The 17,617-nt window shown below is 55.6% G+C and overlaps 1 protein-coding gene across 6 annotated transcripts in view; it reads left to right on the top strand.

Moving 5' to 3' along the window:
• SSH1 (slingshot protein phosphatase 1) overlaps positions 1-16,588 on the top strand; it is a 69,543-nt gene extending 52,955 nt beyond the window's left edge. For 4 of the 6 annotated variants that reach the window (XM_047088190.1, XM_047088191.1, XM_047088192.1 and 1 more), the window contains 2 exons: positions 2,154-2,721; positions 5,507-7,188. In XM_047088190.1, the coding sequence (XP_046944146.1) occupies positions 2,154-2,721; positions 5,507-6,745 (1,807 nt within the window). In that variant the 3' untranslated portion in view covers positions 6,746-7,188. Of the gene's footprint in view, positions 1-2,153; positions 2,722-5,506; positions 7,433-13,487; positions 13,588-14,614; positions 14,752-15,022 lie in introns of those variants that run through there. The other 2 variants (XM_047088189.1, XM_047088187.1) reach the window with 2 other exon arrangements.
• The last annotated feature ends 1,029 nt before the right edge of the window (positions 16,589-17,617 follow it).

Raw genomic sequence — 17,617 nt, 5'->3', positions numbered from 1 at the left:
TTTTGTTGGCACACACAGAAAGCTGTTTTGCTGCCGGAGGGAACGGTGCACAGCTTCTAATCCAAGGCATGATGTCATGTGCAGCACAGGCACGTGGACGTCCCCGTTTCCTGAGCATCTGCTTCGCGCCGAGCCGCGTGCCAGGCTTCGCCACGGGGCGGTTCCCAGGGCTGCAGAGCAGATACTCGTGGTGCTGACCAGCTGGGCCCCTCAGGGCGAGCTCGCCCATCTCCCCAAGCCTTGAGCCTCGGTGTCCTCTTCTGAGTTTGGGATTAAAGCCTCCCTGATAGGGTTGTTCTGAGATTTGTGTGAACAGTGCACAAGTTCGCCCTTGCAGGTGCTTTGCCATAGCTGGCCCACGGTGACATTTGAAATCTCTAACCCCCGTCCAGAAAAGGTCTGCAGAGTACAGGTTATCCCCCATGTTGGGGGGCAGGGGGGGAGGGAGGAGGAACAGGTGCACGAGGTTAGCTTGTCCCACACGCGTGCGGGTGCGCGGCAGAGGGGAGGGAGCACTCCCCAAGTCCGTGGGCTCCCAAGGCTCCTGTGTGGGGAGGCCCCATGAAGGCGGATCCCCGCTGGACTCTGGGACTCCCTTCTGTTCCGGCGGTTTGGAGCCTCCCTGGATTATTTCTGACTGGTATTGTGAGGAGGCCACAAACTGAGTCCACTGGCTTCTTGGCCACGTGTGAGAAAGCAGGAGTGCTCCGGCAGGGTTGAACGGGGTCTGAGGACAGCCCTAGACGTCTCTGGAGTCCCTTTGCTGTCAACCAGGGAGCAGCTGGACAGATCCCCGGGCAGGGCCCAGGGACGATGAGGAGGGGTTTGGGGGGAGGAGGGGGAGGAGGCGAGGGAGGGAAAGAGGTGGGTGGTCCTGCTCTCTCCCTTGGCCCTTCAGTCACTTGCTGCACCATCAGGAGTTTGCAGCCTCACCAGGGGTCTTCAGGCTGAGTTCACAGCCACAAGGCACCGACCGTGACTCGCAGCCCCATCTGGGGGCCCTCTCGGCCTTGCCCGAATGCGCACACAGAGCCGTCTCGAATGGCCGTGGTGCTCCCGTGCACTGCCGGACAGCAGGGCCTTAGTTCACGCTGTCCTCTTATGTTTACTTCTCTCGCTGTAACCCGCATACCCGCATGCTGTTGGCTACTGTCGCCCTAAGGTGCGTGGAGGTGACTGACTTACCTTATTTCACATTAAACTTTTGTCATCTCTTTTTTTTTTCATCCTTACATTAAAAATGTGTTATAACGGGGGCACCTGGGTGGCTCCGTCAGTTAAGTGTCCAGCTCTTGATTTCGGTTCACGTCATGATCTCATGGTTTGTGAGCTCGAGTCCCACGTCGGGCTCTGCTCGGGATTTCTCTCTCCCTCCACTGTCTCTGCCCCTCCCCTGCACTCACACATTCTCTCTCTCTCTCTCAAAGTAAACATTTTTTAAAAATGTGTTATAACAATACTACTACAGTGTTATAAGACCTAGTTTTAAATGTTTATTTTTGAGAGAGAGAGCGCGCACACGCGAGTGGGGAAGGGGCGGAGGGCGGGGTCCAGAGGATCTGAAGCAGGCTCCACACTGTCAGCCGAGAGCCCAGTGCAGGGCTTGAACTCATAAACCGCGAGATCGAGACCTGAGCCGAAACCAAGAGTCAGACGCTTAACTGACTGAGCCGCCCAGGGGCCCACATGTAATCTTTCTGACCTAAATGCATATTTCCAGTTTTTTCAGATGGCCCCAAGTTAGCGCACATTCTGTGGTTACACAGTCAGGTCAGCGTGAGATCTGTATGTGCTGTCTGTTGCCGTCCTCACTGCCTCCCTACGGTGTGGGGAGGAGAGGATTCTCATCCTTGTTGACAGATGGCGCGACGGAGATGAAACACGCAGTAGAGTGGCTAAGTTCACAGAATGACACGGGACCCCAAGACCGTGTTGACCCTTGGGGTCTACACTGCTTTCACGTTACCCACCACAGAGTCCCGGTGTGACAAAGCCAGTTAAGGCTCCTGACGTGCGCCCCAGTGGCTGAGGGTCCTCGTGATACCTCTGTCGGCCTCGGGCTGTCCCTCACCGGCTCCCCCCGCAACCCCTCTTCCGGGGACCCTCCGGGCACTGGCCCCCTCTGACTTTCCTCTGCCCTTCCTCCCCCACAGCAAACAACGACACAACAAGCTGTGGCGCCAGCAGGGCGACACCTGCCTCCAGCCGCCCATGGAGGACCCCACAGGGTCTGGGGACTTCTTGCCAGAGACCCTGGACGGCACCCCAGAGGCCCAGCTGCCCTGCCTGGACGACGCTGCCCAGCCTGGGTTCCCAGACAGCAGGGCCCCAGGAGGAGCCGCCCTCCCCTGCTGCTTCCGGCGACTCTCAGACCCCCTCCTGCATCCCCCCAGCGGCGAGACCCGCAGCGTGGTCCACCTGGAGGACCTGGAGAGGGACGCCCTCCTGGAGGAAGCAGCCGAGGCGACTGAAGCACACAGGCCGGCCACACATCCCCAGGAAGCTTCCGGACCCTGTGAGAAGGAGGTGAAGAAGAAGCTGGAGTTCGGGAGCCCCAAGGCCCGGAGTGGCTGGTCGCCCCAAGTGGAGGAGATGGAAGGGGAGGAGGCCCCGGGAGCAGGGCGCTGGGGGCGGCCCCCGCCCCAGCTGGACCAAAGCCTGCTTAACCGGGAAAACCTGAACAACAACAACAGCAAGAGGAGCTGTCCGGAGGACTTCGAGGTGGGCGCGGGGCTGGCCCGTCCTGCCCCCCTGCCAGCGGGCGCCATCGGAGGGGAGGGGCAGGCGTGCCCAGGTCGGGGGTCTGCGGGGCACTCAGTCACAGCTCGGCTCGGGCTGCGCCTCCAGCTCGACTTCCTTCTTTCCTTTCTTTTTTATTTATTTTGAGAGAGGTACAGAGAGCAAGTCAGGGAAGAGTAGAGAGAGAATCTCAAGCAGGCTCTGTGCTGTCATCGTGGGGCCCAGTACGGGGCTCCAGCTCACAAACTGTGAGGTCACGATCTGAGCTGAGATCAGGAAGTCAGACGCTCAACTGACTAAGCCACCCAGACGCCCCTCGGTTTCTTTCTTACATAAAATGGAAAGCAAGACTTAGCACCCAGCTTCACGTTGATCAACACAAGACCATTCTTATTTCATACCCTCCCTCCCTTCCCCACACTCTGAATTGTCTTGAAACAAATCCCAGATGTGTCGCTTCAGTGGAGACACGACCACAATATCACCTCTAAGAAACCGGTGGGAATTGTTCCATATCATCAAGGGTCTGGTCTTCCGACTACTGTTCGGATGCTCGACTCCAGCAGTCCCCTGTGGCTCTCCTGTGTGGTGGGTTTCTGCAGCAAGGTCTTGGCAAGCTGGCGCTCGCTCAGAAAATCATTAATTCCACCAGGCTTTTTCCTCCTCCGAGCGGCCCAGGGGCGGAGGATGGGTTGGTGGGGGGTGTCCCGTGCCGCCCACTCTCGGCGTCCCCCCTCACTCTGCGCTGGCTCGCCACGGCGAGAGCACTCGGGAAGCCGGCAGGTGCCAGCATCCCCCGTACAGAGGGTTTGCCTTGGCCACCTTTTAATACGAATGAAGTGGAGCCGACCCACCACCGACCTCCAAACGATAAAACATTCCAGACGCCATGTTCCTGACTCAGGAATTTCTCCCGCCACTCCCCCTTCCCTCAAAGAGCAAATACCCATAAAGAGAGAGGACATAAGACCTCTGCCCAGGACAGTAGTGCCTCCATCAGTCTCAGAGGGCATGGGGTGAGTCGCAGAATGGAGGAGACGAGCAGCTTGGGTAAGAAGGTACGTGAAGGACACAGCCTGCCTTCCCTGGCCAGAATTTGATTGAACAGGTGACGTGATCAAGGGAATAGGACCAAGACACAAGCATTCATTCATTTGTTCAACTCTTGTTTGTGAGCTATGGCTCCAGGTTGGTGAGGGTTCATCTGTAAGACTATGCCTTCACTCAGCGTCCTGGTCCGTTTTCACTAGAAGACAGTAGACCCTCTGAGGGCGGGGACCATGTCTTGTTTGCAGCCCCTGCGCCTGATACAGCTCATGATGTGTGACAGGTGCTCCCTAAGTAGGAGCTGGACGAGTGACTTCTCTCCCAGCCTGTTGCTCCTCGGGCTCCGAAAGGTGGTCTTAAATCTCCCACCATGGGATCATTTCACCACGTGTTAGAACGTTAAGTCCTGAAGGTTTTAGAAGAAAACTTTGGTCAGAGTTCCGGGTTGCAAGTTCAGGCTGTAGGTCGGGAGTGATCTGGTCTCACTGGTTGACCTGGAAGCCGGCCCCAGGAGTCCTGAGTAGGCTAGGATTCCGAGGGAGACCAGGCCCCCCCGCCTCCCCCACCGCACGCTCTCCATATGCTCCCCTGCAGCCTCGAGGAATCATGGCTGGGTTTCCTTAGGATTCCTCCAGGACTGGACTACCCCGTGACTTCTTAGCTTGGGGGACCTACGTCTGTGACGCCGGATGGGATTAATCCTTGACGGTCAGGGCCAGTGGTAGGACACAGGGAGAAACCTACAATATCAGCCCTTCGCCAAAAAGCCTTTGTTTCAGACCAGCTTGGGAATCTCACAGCTAAACCACTGTCGGGGTGAGGGTCGGCCTCCCCCACCGCAGCCCATAGGAGCAGCCCTATGGGCACATGAGGGAGGTGAGCAGGTGCCCCGCCCATCAGAAGGGCACAGTGTGGAGGCACAGGTCACACTGACCTAGAGGCAGGTGGTTTTCCTCGGAAAACATCGCAAATGTGTTCTCCCTTGGTACATAAAACCCACCTTAGGGGCGCCTGGGTGGCTCAGTCCCTTAAGCGTCTGACCTCGGCTCAGGTCCTGATCTCGTGGTTCGTGAGTTTGAGCCCCGTGTCAGGCTCTGTGCTCGCAGTGCAGAGCCCGCTTCCGGTCCTCTGTCTCCCTCGCTCTCTGCCCCTCCCCCCAAATAAACAAACAAAAAAAAAGAACCACCTCAGCCTGGCTCCCTCATCCGAGACTATGGGCACCCGTATTTGGGTGGGTAAGATTAAGAGGGTCTTTCCAAAGCCATTTTTGCCCTTTGCCACCTCACTGTGAAGACCACAGTCCACGGCTACATGGTGGTTCTTTGGAGCCGTGCTGTATTCATGCTAGAAGGGCAGAGCCCCGTTTGCAGGCCACATACTCCCCAAGCACAGATTTGTTCCGAGAGGGAAAGGACGGGGGAGGCATCCACGTGAGATGGCGGAGGTGGGGTTGAGCAGGCCCTGCTCCTGACCGCCCTGCTGGCTGTGTGGCCGGAGATTTCCCCGGGATCGTGGGCACGTAGCTTCTGGACAGTTTGGTTCGGCATCCCTAACCGCCACTGTTCGTGGCCCAGGGGGTTCTGAGAGGCCTCTGTTCCTGCACTGGCTGAAGCGGGGGCCCCCTCTCCAGTGCCTGCCCCAGCCCCACCCCACGCCCTCCTCGTGTTCCGTGGCCGCTGGCCCGTTACCGTATACTCACCGCATTCTCGTCTCCTTTCAGCACGATGCTATATTCGGGATCCTTAACAAGGTGAAGCCTTCCTACAAATCCTGTGCCGACTGCATGTACCCTACAGCCAGCGGGGCTCCTGAGGCCTTCAGGGGGCGGGGCGAGAACCCCGGTGCCCCCGCCATCTGTACCCAGCCGACCTTCCTGCCCCACCTCACGTCTTCCCCTGTGGCCTACACGTCCAGCAGGGCCCGAGCTTTAGAGAGACTGGCCTCTGGCCCAAGCGAAAGTCCCCCTTTCCTACCACCAGCAGGCTCGAGGAGGTCAGACGGTGGTGGCTCTGGGGCTGAAGCCGCCCCAGAGCTACCGGCTAGCCTTTCGGAACCTTCCAGAGAAACCCAAAGAGCCCTGCCAAAGTCCCTCCTTTTGAAGAACTCTCACTGTGATAAGAACCCTCCAAGCATGGAAGTGGCGAAGGATGAATCCCCACCCAAGAAAGATCCGAAGCCAGCCAAGGACCTGCGGCTTCTGTTCAGTAAAGAAGCCGAGAAACCAACCACCAACAGCTACTTGATGCAGCACCAGGAATCCATCATTCAGCTGCAGAAGGCGGGCTTGGTCCGGAAGCACACCAAAGAACTGGAGAGGTTAAAGGGCACGCCCGCAGACCCGGCTTCTCCCTCCAGGGACGGCACGACCAGCAGGCTGGAGGCCAGCATCCCCGAGGAGAACCCCGCTCCGCCGGGGCCCCTGCCGCTGCCTCGCCTCTCTGGGAGTGACGAGAAGTCAGAGGCCCTCCCCGCTCCACTTGAAGGAGCCCCACTCAAGAGTCCCACCCCCTTCCTCTGCCGCCTGGATCACACCAGTCATTTCTCAAAAGACTTCCTGAAGACGATCTGCTACACCCCCACCTCCTCCTCCATGAGCTCCAACCTGACCCGGAGCTCCAGCAGTGACAGCATCCACAGCGTCCGAGGCAAGCCCGGGCTCGTGAAGCAGCGGACGCAGGAGATCGAGACCCGTCTCCGGCTGGCGGGCCTCACCGTCTCGTCCCCGCTGAAACGCTCACACTCTCTGGCCAAGCTCGGAAGTCTCAACTTCTCGACCGAGGACCTGTCCGGTGAGGCGGACGCGTCCACCCTCGCCGACTCCCGGGACGCTAAGTTGGGCGAGTCTTCCTTCTCGTGTGAGCCCCGGGCAAACCCAAGGAACCCAGCTGCAACCTCTCCGCCATCAGGGAAACCTGCTTCAGAAAACTTGAGAAGCCCCTTGTGGCTGAGCAGGAGCTGACCCGCCTCTTGCTGCATTTGGACGGACACCATCACGCGATCCCTCCGTGCGTTTCACCGGGGGTTTTGGTCAGCCCCTTGTATCTTGATTTCTCCTAAACAGTGGACGCTCGGACTTTCCCCCTCTTGCCACAGAGAGGAGGGGAAGAGACAAAAAATAACGTAGCCCAAGAAGAAAGGGGGAAGAAGCCAGCTGTGTGGCCCTGGAGAGCCAGAAGCTGTCGGCCAGTAGATACAAAACCCTGATCCCCAGGTCCTGTGGTTTCAGGAAGAATCCTGTTTTTAAAAAGCATATACAGATGTGCAGACACATCGCACGTACTCCCTTGGCACCGTGCGAAAGAACGGGAGCCGAGATGGCTCCGTCGCCACGCGCACGTTCCTAGCTCATTCGGGCCCTCGCGGGGAAACCCTTGGATGGCAATATTAAGTCCTACCTCTGTTCTTGCTGTGCTTTTTGTTTTTAAGATACAGTAGTGACCCAGGCTCGTTCCGGGGAACGATGCTGTGTCAGAAAAGGTTTTTTCCAAAAGAGAATTTTTTTTTTGGTCCCCACCAAAAAAAAAAAAACCACCCCAAAAAGCGTTAAGACTTTTAAGTCGACCGCACCAAGCGCCGCTAGGTAAAGTGAACACGAAGTCGTCCAGTGCCGTTGTTGAACCAACTCTATGGCGCGTGGAGATCATCGGTACGGTTGACTTCTTTGTCCTGGTTGTGTTGTTACCGCTGAGTGATGCGCGTCTGGTCAGCGCCGGGGCGAGGGGCGAGGGGGTGGGAACGTGCGTGATGTCCTTGGTCGTTGCCAATGGCAAAGTTTAAGCTGCCCCCAACCTGGGGAGGAGGACCCACGACGCACTGCGTGTCCCTCATCTGCTGCTGGACCCGGTGCGGTTGTGTTGAGGCTTTGGAAGTGATTGAGCGTCTGGTGGGGACGGTGGTGCTGCCACTTGGATCGATCGTCCTGCCGGGAGCCCCGGCCCTCGGGTTCCTTGGGTCACAGGAGCGTGTTTGGGGAGGCAGAGGGGGTCTCCCTCCTGGGGAGCGACTCTGCAGCAGCTTCTCAGAGAAACGAGATGATGGAAAAGCTTCCCAGATGTTTACAGCTGCCCCTTCCTTAGGTGAGGACACTGCTTCCTGTTTCTCTCTGGCTCTTCCTCGCGGTGAGGCCAGAGCGGAGGAGAGGTCTGTAGTCCCGGCCTGGGCTCCAGGTAGCCCCCTTTCAGAATCCAGTGAGCTGCACACGTCATGCTGTCACTGGCTCCGGGCTGGGGGGGGGGGGGGGGGGGGGGAGGGGCTCCGCAGGTGTTGTGCGGAGCCCCTGTTAAAATATTTTGGAGAGAGAGAAAAGAGGCTCGGTGGGTAAGGCAGAAAGGTTTCATCCAAGGAGGCAGAAAACTGGTGTACGGACCCATGGGCCAAGAACATTTTTAAGAGGTTACAAAAAAAAAGAACAATACGCAACAGGTGCCAGGTAGCCAGCGAAGCTTAAGATACTCACCCTTCAGCCCTTTATACAGTTTGCGGACCCTGGGCTTTATTGGACACCTCGGGGCTCCAGAACAAAACTGGCGAATCTGAAGGCCCTCCCTGCCTCTTGGGACACCTCAAGCCAAACCCTTGCCTTCTCCCGACCCAGACCTTGCCAGCACCCCCTCCCCCGCCCCGCCCCCCCGCGCGGCTCTCACGCAGGGTAGGGTCGCTGTGTAGGTGCGAGGGCGCTGCTGGTCGAAGCATTCCCGGAGTATAGCTGGCTCTCCGCTGGCGGCCAGATTGGTTCAGTGAAACTACAAGCCTCCCGGGCCCAGCCAAGCTCCGAAAGTGGGCGAAGGAGTCGCCCTCTTACGTTTTACATTGGTCAGACCTGGACCCCCCGAGAGCACTCCGGGAAGGATCTTCAGGAACAAGGGTGATCCACATTCCAACTAGCGGGTAGAGTCTGTGCAAAAATGCTCTCTCCAGGAACTTTTCCTCTCTGGCATTCTTTTTTATTTTTATTTTTTATTATTTTTTTTTCTAACATTACGTTACTTTATAGGAATTTATTTTCCCACCTGTCAATCCAAACCACCTTAAAAGGTGATTATCTGCTTCTTCCTGAAAACCCTTTGGGTACCCCGCGCCCCCCCCCCCACTCCCGCCACCGCCCTGGCCAAAAGAAACATATTCTCAAAAAACATACCAAGTTCAATACGTTTTGCCAAATTAAATTTCATGTGGTGGCTCAATTTTTGTGTCAAAATAATCCTTTAGATTTGACGCTGACAGGCTTGGGTTGCTCTTTTAAGACCAGGTCTGTGTGTGAGAACCGGATGTTTTTAATTTTCAAAGTGTAGGAGGAGGATTAGGGATTTGAGTGAGTCTTTGGCTTCCGGTTGCCCATTTGTCTTCAGAAGCACGGCTCGCCTTTCAGCGTCTACACAGACCAGGGCCCAGGTCCCCATTATCAGAGCAAAATGAAGCCCTCTTGATTTAATGGCTACCACTCTGGCCTGGAGGAAAGGATCAAAGCTTTTCTCCCAGACCCAGAGGAGCAAGAACACCCCGCCAGGCTTGGGGGCACCCTGGCAAAGACAGGCTCACGCTGGCCCCTGGAAGAGGAAGTTTGTGCCACACGACATGCCGTGTCTGGACCGATGCCCCGTCTCGTCTTCCTTGCTGATGGCGAGAATTCTGAACATGGGTGGCACAAGTTAGAGGCGGGGTCTTTGCTGTGAAAGTCGTTGGTTTTGGTGACCACCCTCTTCGGAGAACGCCCTTCCTGAAACAGAGAGCAAAAGTTTTCTAAGTCAGCTTGATGATCTCCCTGACCCTTGAACCGCTTTTCACGTACTGTCTCGCCTCTCTCTCTTTTGCTTTAATTCCTGTGGCATGCCAGAAGTTAGACTCAACTTCCCCAGATGTTCATCTTGCATTGATTCGGGGTGGGGAGGGTCTTCTTGTGAAGCTTTAAGTATTCGGGGGAAACTGGTCACGGAGAGAGAAACCACAGGACCCCCTGGTCATGATCTGACAATGTCGATTTCAGTTTCTTGGCCGGGTAGCGACTGCAGGGCCTTGGAGCGATGTCCATCACCGCGTGAACTTGAGAACAAAGTTGCCCACTCTTGGCATTCCCTGCTGCTTTGATCTCACGGTGTGGGGACCCATGCCGAGCTCTGGGTGCCCAACAGCAGGCTCCTGGGTAGTGGGTAGCGGTACCCTGTCCGTCATGCATGAGATCGTTCACTAGCTGCTCACAGATGGCTGCACTGTGCCAGCCTCTTCTGTTCCCCCCAACACCTCTCGCCAGAAACCATTCCAGCCCCTTCTAGAGCCTTTTCCCTCCCGGATAAGCCCAGAGGATGCCACAGAATTAACCTCTTCAGGACAGCCCTGGACTTAGGCACCCCTGTCTCTCCACACCGGCCAGATCCCAGAAGGTTCATGACTCGCCCTGCTCCCCTGGGACCATTTCTCCCCAGTGAGAAGAAATGCTACATCGTCAAGGTCATAGAAGTAACCTTGCCCAAGGTGTCTGAAGAGAGACGTGCCCTCTGTTGACAGGAAATGCCCGGTGCTGGAATACATTTCACCCAGCGCTCCTCTGGCTTGCCACCTGGCGGGGCTTCCCGCAGACACAGCGAGGACAGGAGCACTAGGCAGGCTAAGGAGTTTGTGACACAGCATGGTGCAGGTTCACCTGCTCTGCTCCCACCCCGCAGGTTCTTGCCGACGCTGCATGCCAAACACAGGTAGTTGATCGACCCCCACGCTCAGCTACTTGGTCTGACTGTGTGCGTTCCGTAACTGAATCCCCGTGTGTAGGAGTTCACGCCGCATCGATAGATCTACAGCTTGACTCACATCATCCTGTGGGCCACTTCTGTCCCACCCACATCCACGCCGTGTCCCCCGAGTCCGAAGCGGACCACCTTGACCCATCTGGAGTGGGGCTGTGCAGCGGTCCCCACAGCAGACCTGGACGTGACCACCTTTTGTCTTGCAGCCGGTGCCCTGGCCTCAGTCAGTCTCTTAAATAGGAGTCTTTATAACCAGCCCTCCAGCCCTCCGCGGTCCTTTGTGTTGGCCATGCCACACAAGAAGGTGGCTGCTTCCTCCCCCCTCTTCCGACACTGTAATTGTTGTTTTACAATTGAGTGCCTTAATAATAGTTTACGAATACTGTGTATTTATGGGAAACTGTTAAGCTCTCACCTGTGATTGGACCTTTGCCTTGTCGGTGGTGGTTGGCGTGCGGCCGGAGCTCGCCCTGCCCCACGCATGCGCTCATCTGCTGCGCGGTCGTGCGTGGGGTGGGGGTGGGGGGACCTGCAGGTGTCCAAGAGCATCAGGGATTCCCGCAGGCGAGGCAGGCGCTGGCTCACGCCGCGCCCCACAGTTGCAAGGAAAGCACGGAATTTGGTTTGCTAGCCAGCTGGGGGGTGGCATCCCGCCCCGTCACATGATTGTACTCTTGTCTCATAGAGATCTCTTACCACCGAGGCCACCCTGTCTCCCCCTGTGCCGGTGTCCTGAGCTCGCTGCAACAAAACGCAGGTGCAGGCACCACCCCCTGCAAAATCAGGAACTCTACAAGATAAGTTCTTTGGTTTTCAGAAGCTGCCAGTGGGTTCCAGCGTGTTGCGTTACGGTATCGATGATTTTTTTTTTATTATATTGTTTTTCTTCTTGTTTTTTTATATACATATATTTAAAAGGCAGTATCTTTTGTACTGTGAATTTGCAGTAGAAGATGCATAACGCACTTTTTCTTCTGTTGGTGCGTACTGTAATAGTTCGTGTGCTTCTCGTGATGAGAATAAACTTTTTCTTTATACGTGTTTGATGACCTATGAACTTGTGCAAAAGGAAACTGCTTCTTCAATCCTTGCCAAGACAGTCAGACATAGCTGCGTCATCCCGACAGCCAGTCTTTACTGAGCACCTACTGTGCGCTAAGCCCTGTACGAAAAACCCAGACACGTTAGACCGAAGAACGAACCAAGGGCAGAAATGTGAGCTCCTCCAGGAATTGTCTGGTTTTCCTCCTGGTTTTGTCAGTGAGGAAGAACAGGCCCACTTGCGGGTGGTCATGGGACTTGGACGCTGGCTGGTGTCTCTTCTTGCACAAGCAGAAGACAGCTAACTAGCGTGTGCTCCTCAGACCCACCTAAGCTATGCCAGCCACACGTCACGGGGGAGGGGACTGTGGAGGCTAATTATCGCTAGCGACCGAGGCAGGAATCCCAGGGAACTTCAGTTGCTACACACAACAGAGGCTTATCTCACGCCCAGGTCACAATCCATGGCAGGTCAGGACCTTTGGGTGGCTCTCCAGCCTTGGTGACTCATGAAGCTGAGCTACTTGGCGTTTTAAACCCTGTGCTATCTTGGTGTTCTTTGCTTCTGGCTGTGCAGTCAGGGGAAAGAGCATGGGGACTCTCATTCTTCACGGCCTTTGGACGCAATACATCACACGTCCAGACCGCCGGGAGGTGTGCGGGCACACGTGCTTGGCGGGCAGCACCGTCTGCCACAGGGACCTTGGCTCGACCACTGAATTCCAGTGCCTGTGGATCCGCGAAATACTTTGTTGAGTTCACCCCGGCTTGCTGGGTCTGTCACCTGGACTCCCAGAGACAGATGGATAAACCGGAATGCAAGCTGATTACTTTAGAACAAGAATTATTAGCCGTCAAGCAGGTCAGATTACCCTCCCTTGCCAATTAGCACATTGAGTCCTCTAGGCGAATCTACATTTGAAGCCAAACTATGGTCAGGAATTGCTTCTTGAGTATGAACTCAAAGCAGAAGGTTTGGGGAGGTGGTTCTAATGGGCCACGCCAGGAAGCTGCGGGGCAGTCCTTTCTGTAAGATGTTTTTGAAATCAAACCACCGAGGGTCATGGTTCAGGACAGTCTTCGTTGGCAAGGCTGGAGACACCTCATAAATTCTCTTCAGGCTCCAAATATGAATCAGAGCCCAGGGATCGGGCCCAGCACTCTGTATGTTCCCGATGGATTCCCTGGGAATTCTAAAGGCCAAGTTCAAACACCATCAAAATAAGAATGTGACACAGTGGAGCAGGCTTCCACTTAGCTGGTTACAATCACATTCCATGCATGCTTTCTAGAGACAACACCCACATCCCTCTAACAGAATGCGGGGGTGTTGCCAAAACCCACCAGATACTCATTTACCCAGGGCCCTAGCAGAATGTTCCTACAACTGGCTGACTTTACCCCGATTTCACCCTCAAGAGTAACAGTCCTGAGGTGGAGCGAGATCCCAGATCACGCCTCCAGCCGGGGGGGGGGGAGGGGGGGTAGTTTTGCACACGAGGACGCTCCTTCCTGTTTGTGCTTACGCCCAGAGAAGCCCCTCTTGGCAAGACGCTTGGAGGGGGCTCCAGAAGGCAGAGCTTGGAGAACGGCATTTCGGAAGGCAGTGGGAGGGGAAGCCCTTCCTAAAGACGTCTCCTGCCCAGGAAAGACCAGCCACGCACCCTGCGCCCCAGCGGTAGGGAGCAGATTCTACTGGTCCTTCCGTGTACCCAGCACTTCACGGAAGGAGTCCCATTGAGTCCTTCAGACAGCCCTGTTGATGTTACCCGCAGTTTACGCGTGAAGAGACGGGCCTGCAGAGCGTAAGTGATTGGCCCGTGGTCACATGTGGAAAGCGGCGAAGCCAGTCAGTACTGCTTCTTCCCCACCTAAAACCTTGCCAAGAAGCAAGCTGAAGCTGCATTCTTGATCTCCCTATAGGTGTCAGCAAGAAAGCACAGGAGTCAGAAATGAAGCCTCCCTCCCGCCCCTGGGAAACCTGACCTACGTCCAGCTCCAAAGGCTATTTGGACAACGTAAGGTGTGTGTCTCTTGCCCAAGTCGTATCCACCATTTTTGGGTTTTGGTTTTTTTTTTTTTTGCCTTTAAAGGGAAACTGCTCGTGCATCCTTAAGTATATCTATAAAGGGTCCCATTTCAGCTCGAAGGTCCTCTTGTTGTACACGGTTCCAGCAGATAAAATGTTGGTGTTGGCACAAGCAGCCTCCGGGCACAGAAAAGGATGCAGGGGGCCCTGGTGCTAAGAGACACGTTCTCCTGCAGGTGGTATGTTGGAGGTGGTGAGCTCCCTTGATATCCCCCGATATCAAGATGGGTTAAGAACAATGTTACCTACCTCATGGAGCCAATGATTTGAGAATTAGCCGATAACGTACGGAACCCCCTTTTGCCTGGCACACCGTCCACGCCGAATCGACAGTGGCCGTTATTGTTGGTACTGGGCAGGAGGGACGGAGGGGAGGGAGGCAGGAAGGAAGTAACGTATACCGAGCACCTACTACTGACAAGCGGTGGTCCGCACAGCAGATATGAGCCCGTTTTACAAATGACGGTTGGAAGCTCAGAGGGTTAGCGAGTATGGGTCAGAGCCCCACAGCCAGAAAGGGACAGAGGTCCAGGGTGTCTGACTCCTAATTCATCTACTTTCTACCCCACCACCCTCTCCCCAAAGAGAATAGCCCACCGTGTACTTAGTGCAATGCTTAGCATAGCAGGTGCTCAATAAATACCTCATGACTGTGAACGAGTGAGCACATGAATGAAATACGCTGTGACAGTGAACCGTAGTTTCATTCGCCAAGGCCTAGAAAGTTTGGGGACACCCATGCCTGCCTAAACCAAGTTCCTCCGGGGCAAGGGCAGTGTCTGTCACCACCTGGACCCCAGCAAGGGCTTGGCACATTTGACTGAAACTTAGGTCAATACGGGGCATTAGCTATGACTCTAAGAACCCTGAGTTGTTCAGAGTCCAAAAGAATCTGAAAGGTCACCCAAGCCAGGTCCCTTTATCACATCCATCCATTCTTGCATTCTTCCCCCATTCTCAGCTCCCCTGCCATGTGTCATGCCCTGGGGACAAAGAGGAGACCATCTGTTTCATCCCTGGGGGGTCCTGACAGAAAACCCTCTTGCAAAAGACAAGAAGGAAATATACCACCTGCTAACGGAAATGGGAGTTGGACAGGTAGGATTCAAGGTTTATGTTGTTTCCTCCTTTTACCTATTTTCCAACATCTGTGCAGCAAGCAGGGTTGTGTTACTTTTATTAAAAAAGGGGGGGGGCGCCTGGCTGGCTCAGTCAGAAAACATGTGACTCTTGATCTCAGGGTTGCGAATTGGAGCCCCATTTGGGGGTACAGAGATTACTTAAATAAATACGAACTTTTACAAAAATAAATAAATAAAATTAAAAAGGGAAACATAAAGAGCTAATGAAAGGATGCTTTTGTATTGAGCTACGATTCGCAGGACAAGCTCCCAGTCTCCTGGTTCCAGGCATTTTGCGGGGGAAGGTCTTTGGGCCCCTCTGATGAGCTAGCACCGCCGGGAATGGACAGGGAGATCCCGGATGGCAGTGCCTCACTACCCTGGTCTGTGAGCTTCTCCAGGCTGCTCAGGCCCACCCTCTGAGTATCTGGCGTGGCAGGGCAGCGTCCAGGGCTGGCTTCGTGGTCGGCGGCACAGGACTCTGCACTTAACAAGGGCATCGCGATTGGCCTAAGTCTCCGCTATCGCTCTTCTGAAATCCCTGTAATTCCTCGACAAAGGCCAGGCCTTTCCATTTTGCGTTGGGCCCTGCAAATCATGTAGCCAGCCCCGGCAGGATCCCCCTTCCAACCAAGGGCTTCGGAACAAGGCAGGCCGGGGTCCCAGCACGAGCTCCCTGACTCACCTATTCTGTGACCTGGAGCAAGGGACTTCACCTCCCTGGGACTCAAGTTTCTTAAGACGAAGAACAAAAATAACCTCATAGTGATGTGATAAAAGGTGAGCACAAAGTACGTGCCCCCGAATCGTACTGTTAATTTGTTACATAAAGTACTTACCACGGGCCCCGACACAGAGTAATCCTCCAGCGGGGAGGACGCTGGTCTCCGGCCAGACGCCCACAGATCAGACGCCGCTGATGGACGGCTCTCCTCCCCACCCTGCTTCCTGTGCACGGCTCTGGAGGGCAGAGCGGGTAGATACTCGACTGGGATGCGCACACATACGCTCCCCCTCCCCCGCCCTGACCCCTCGGAGGACCCTGCCTCTGCCTCTCTCCAGATACAAACACCGTCCGTCCCCCCACCCCGACCCGGACCCGCGTGGTTCTTCACAACAAGCCTCCGGGGAAGGGAACGGCGTGGGCGGCCCGTGAGCGTGGGCTGGTCCCTGCCGCGATCCAGAGGTACATCCTGTTCTGGCGTTGCCATGGCACAGCCGAACATCTGCCACAACAAACGGCTGTGGCCGGCGGCTGGCAGTGGGGCCGGGCAAGGGAGGCTGGGGCTGAGAGCGCGCGACACCGAGCAGGACTCGAGCCGGACAGCGATCTGGGAAACCTCCCCGCCACCCCCGCCACCTCCCCGCGACACGTGCACGCGCAGGCGCGCACACGCATGCGCACACTGTGTCTAGGAGGCTTCCAGGGATTCGGCCCCGTAGGGAAGAAGAATTCCCGATTCCCGATTTTCTTGCTGGAGATCCTGGGAGAAGATCGCCGGCCAGCGCGAAGCCTTAGCAGGGCTTCCCCTCCTCTCCTCACCCCCCCCCCCCGCCCCCCGACTGCCCCGAATTCTCATCCTGGTCTAGCTCGCTCACAGCCGGGCTCCCAGATCTGCCCTAGGCCCCATCCCGCGCCTAAAATGGAATTTGCTTTCCTGGTTGTTATTGTTGTTTTTCCTGATTAGAAAGTAAAACACAGTCATTGTGTCAAAATCACATGATGTCCACAGCGACAATAGCTGCGCTCCTGGTGCATGAGACAGCGGCTGAGCCACATACCTCTCATTAAAAATACGCATGCATAAAAGGCCCGTGGTACTTGCTATACATGCATTTGTAAAAAAAAAAAAAAAACAAAAAAAAAAAAACCTGTTAAAATCTGATCCCGAACGTCCAGCTGGGAATGCAGGTATTAACACATTTTCGACAGGAAGAAAACAGAAGCTCAGGTAGGTGACCTGCCCGAGGTCACTAGTGAGTGTCTGATCTGGATTTGAATCCAGGTTATACCAACACTAGAGAGCTTTAAGCCCAGAATCTTCCACCACCCCCACCCTTTGCTGCTTCTCTTAGTTTCTTGAACACCTCGTCAGGTCCACTCCTTTTTTCAGGCCACACGCCCCCAGTGCTGACCTCATTCGTGCTGGAAGCCCCAGAGGTCCAGCTGAGGTCATGGTTCTGGCCCTAGACTTATGAAGGCCACACCCTGTCTGGGGCCTTTGGGCCCTCCCCTGTTTGCCCGTGTTCCTGCCCTCCAAGAGTTTTAGCACTCTCCCCGGGCCTGCGCGGGGCCCAGACTTCAGCGGTACCACGCCTCTTCCCTCCGCCCACTTTCTCCGCCCTGCAGTGGCAGCTAGGTTGAGATCATAATGTTAGTTATAACAGGTGACAAGTCTTGAGCCATACCAGACAAGGTGGCTTTGTCATCACCATTGTTCAGGTGAAGAGACTCAGAAGTTGAATGATTTACCCGGGTAGCCCGGCCAGAAGGGAGACAGACTTCCAGAACCACCTCTTCCAGGAAGCCATCCCTAACAGCAGCCGGCCCTCCACTCCCCACCCCCCACTCCCTACCCCCACCCACATCTGGAAGAGAGAAGTATTTAGTCCGAGTACCCCACTGGCCTGTGCAAGACTGTGAGCCCCTTAGGTTGGGTGCTGAGTCAGGTTTATTGTGGCTCACCCTGGGCCTGACATAATAGGCACTCAGTAACTATTTGTTCGATGAACGGATAAATAAATAAATGACGAATGATGGGGCTGACCTCTTCCCCTCTGGGGCCATTAGAGGTTTGGGGGAGGCAGGTACATCTCATTGAATCTTTCCTCTGCTGCTTCCT

This window comes from Lynx rufus, unplaced genomic scaffold (assembly GCF_022079265.1).
Source record: "Lynx rufus isolate CCGP_SWC_20201006 ecotype Redwood Valley unplaced genomic scaffold, mLynRuf1.p SCAF_24, whole genome shotgun sequence".
Classification (NCBI taxonomy): Eukaryota; Metazoa; Chordata; class Mammalia; order Carnivora; family Felidae; genus Lynx; species Lynx rufus.
The sequence above is the reverse complement of the archived record's forward strand: the minus strand, read 5'-3'. Positions and strand labels throughout refer to the sequence as shown.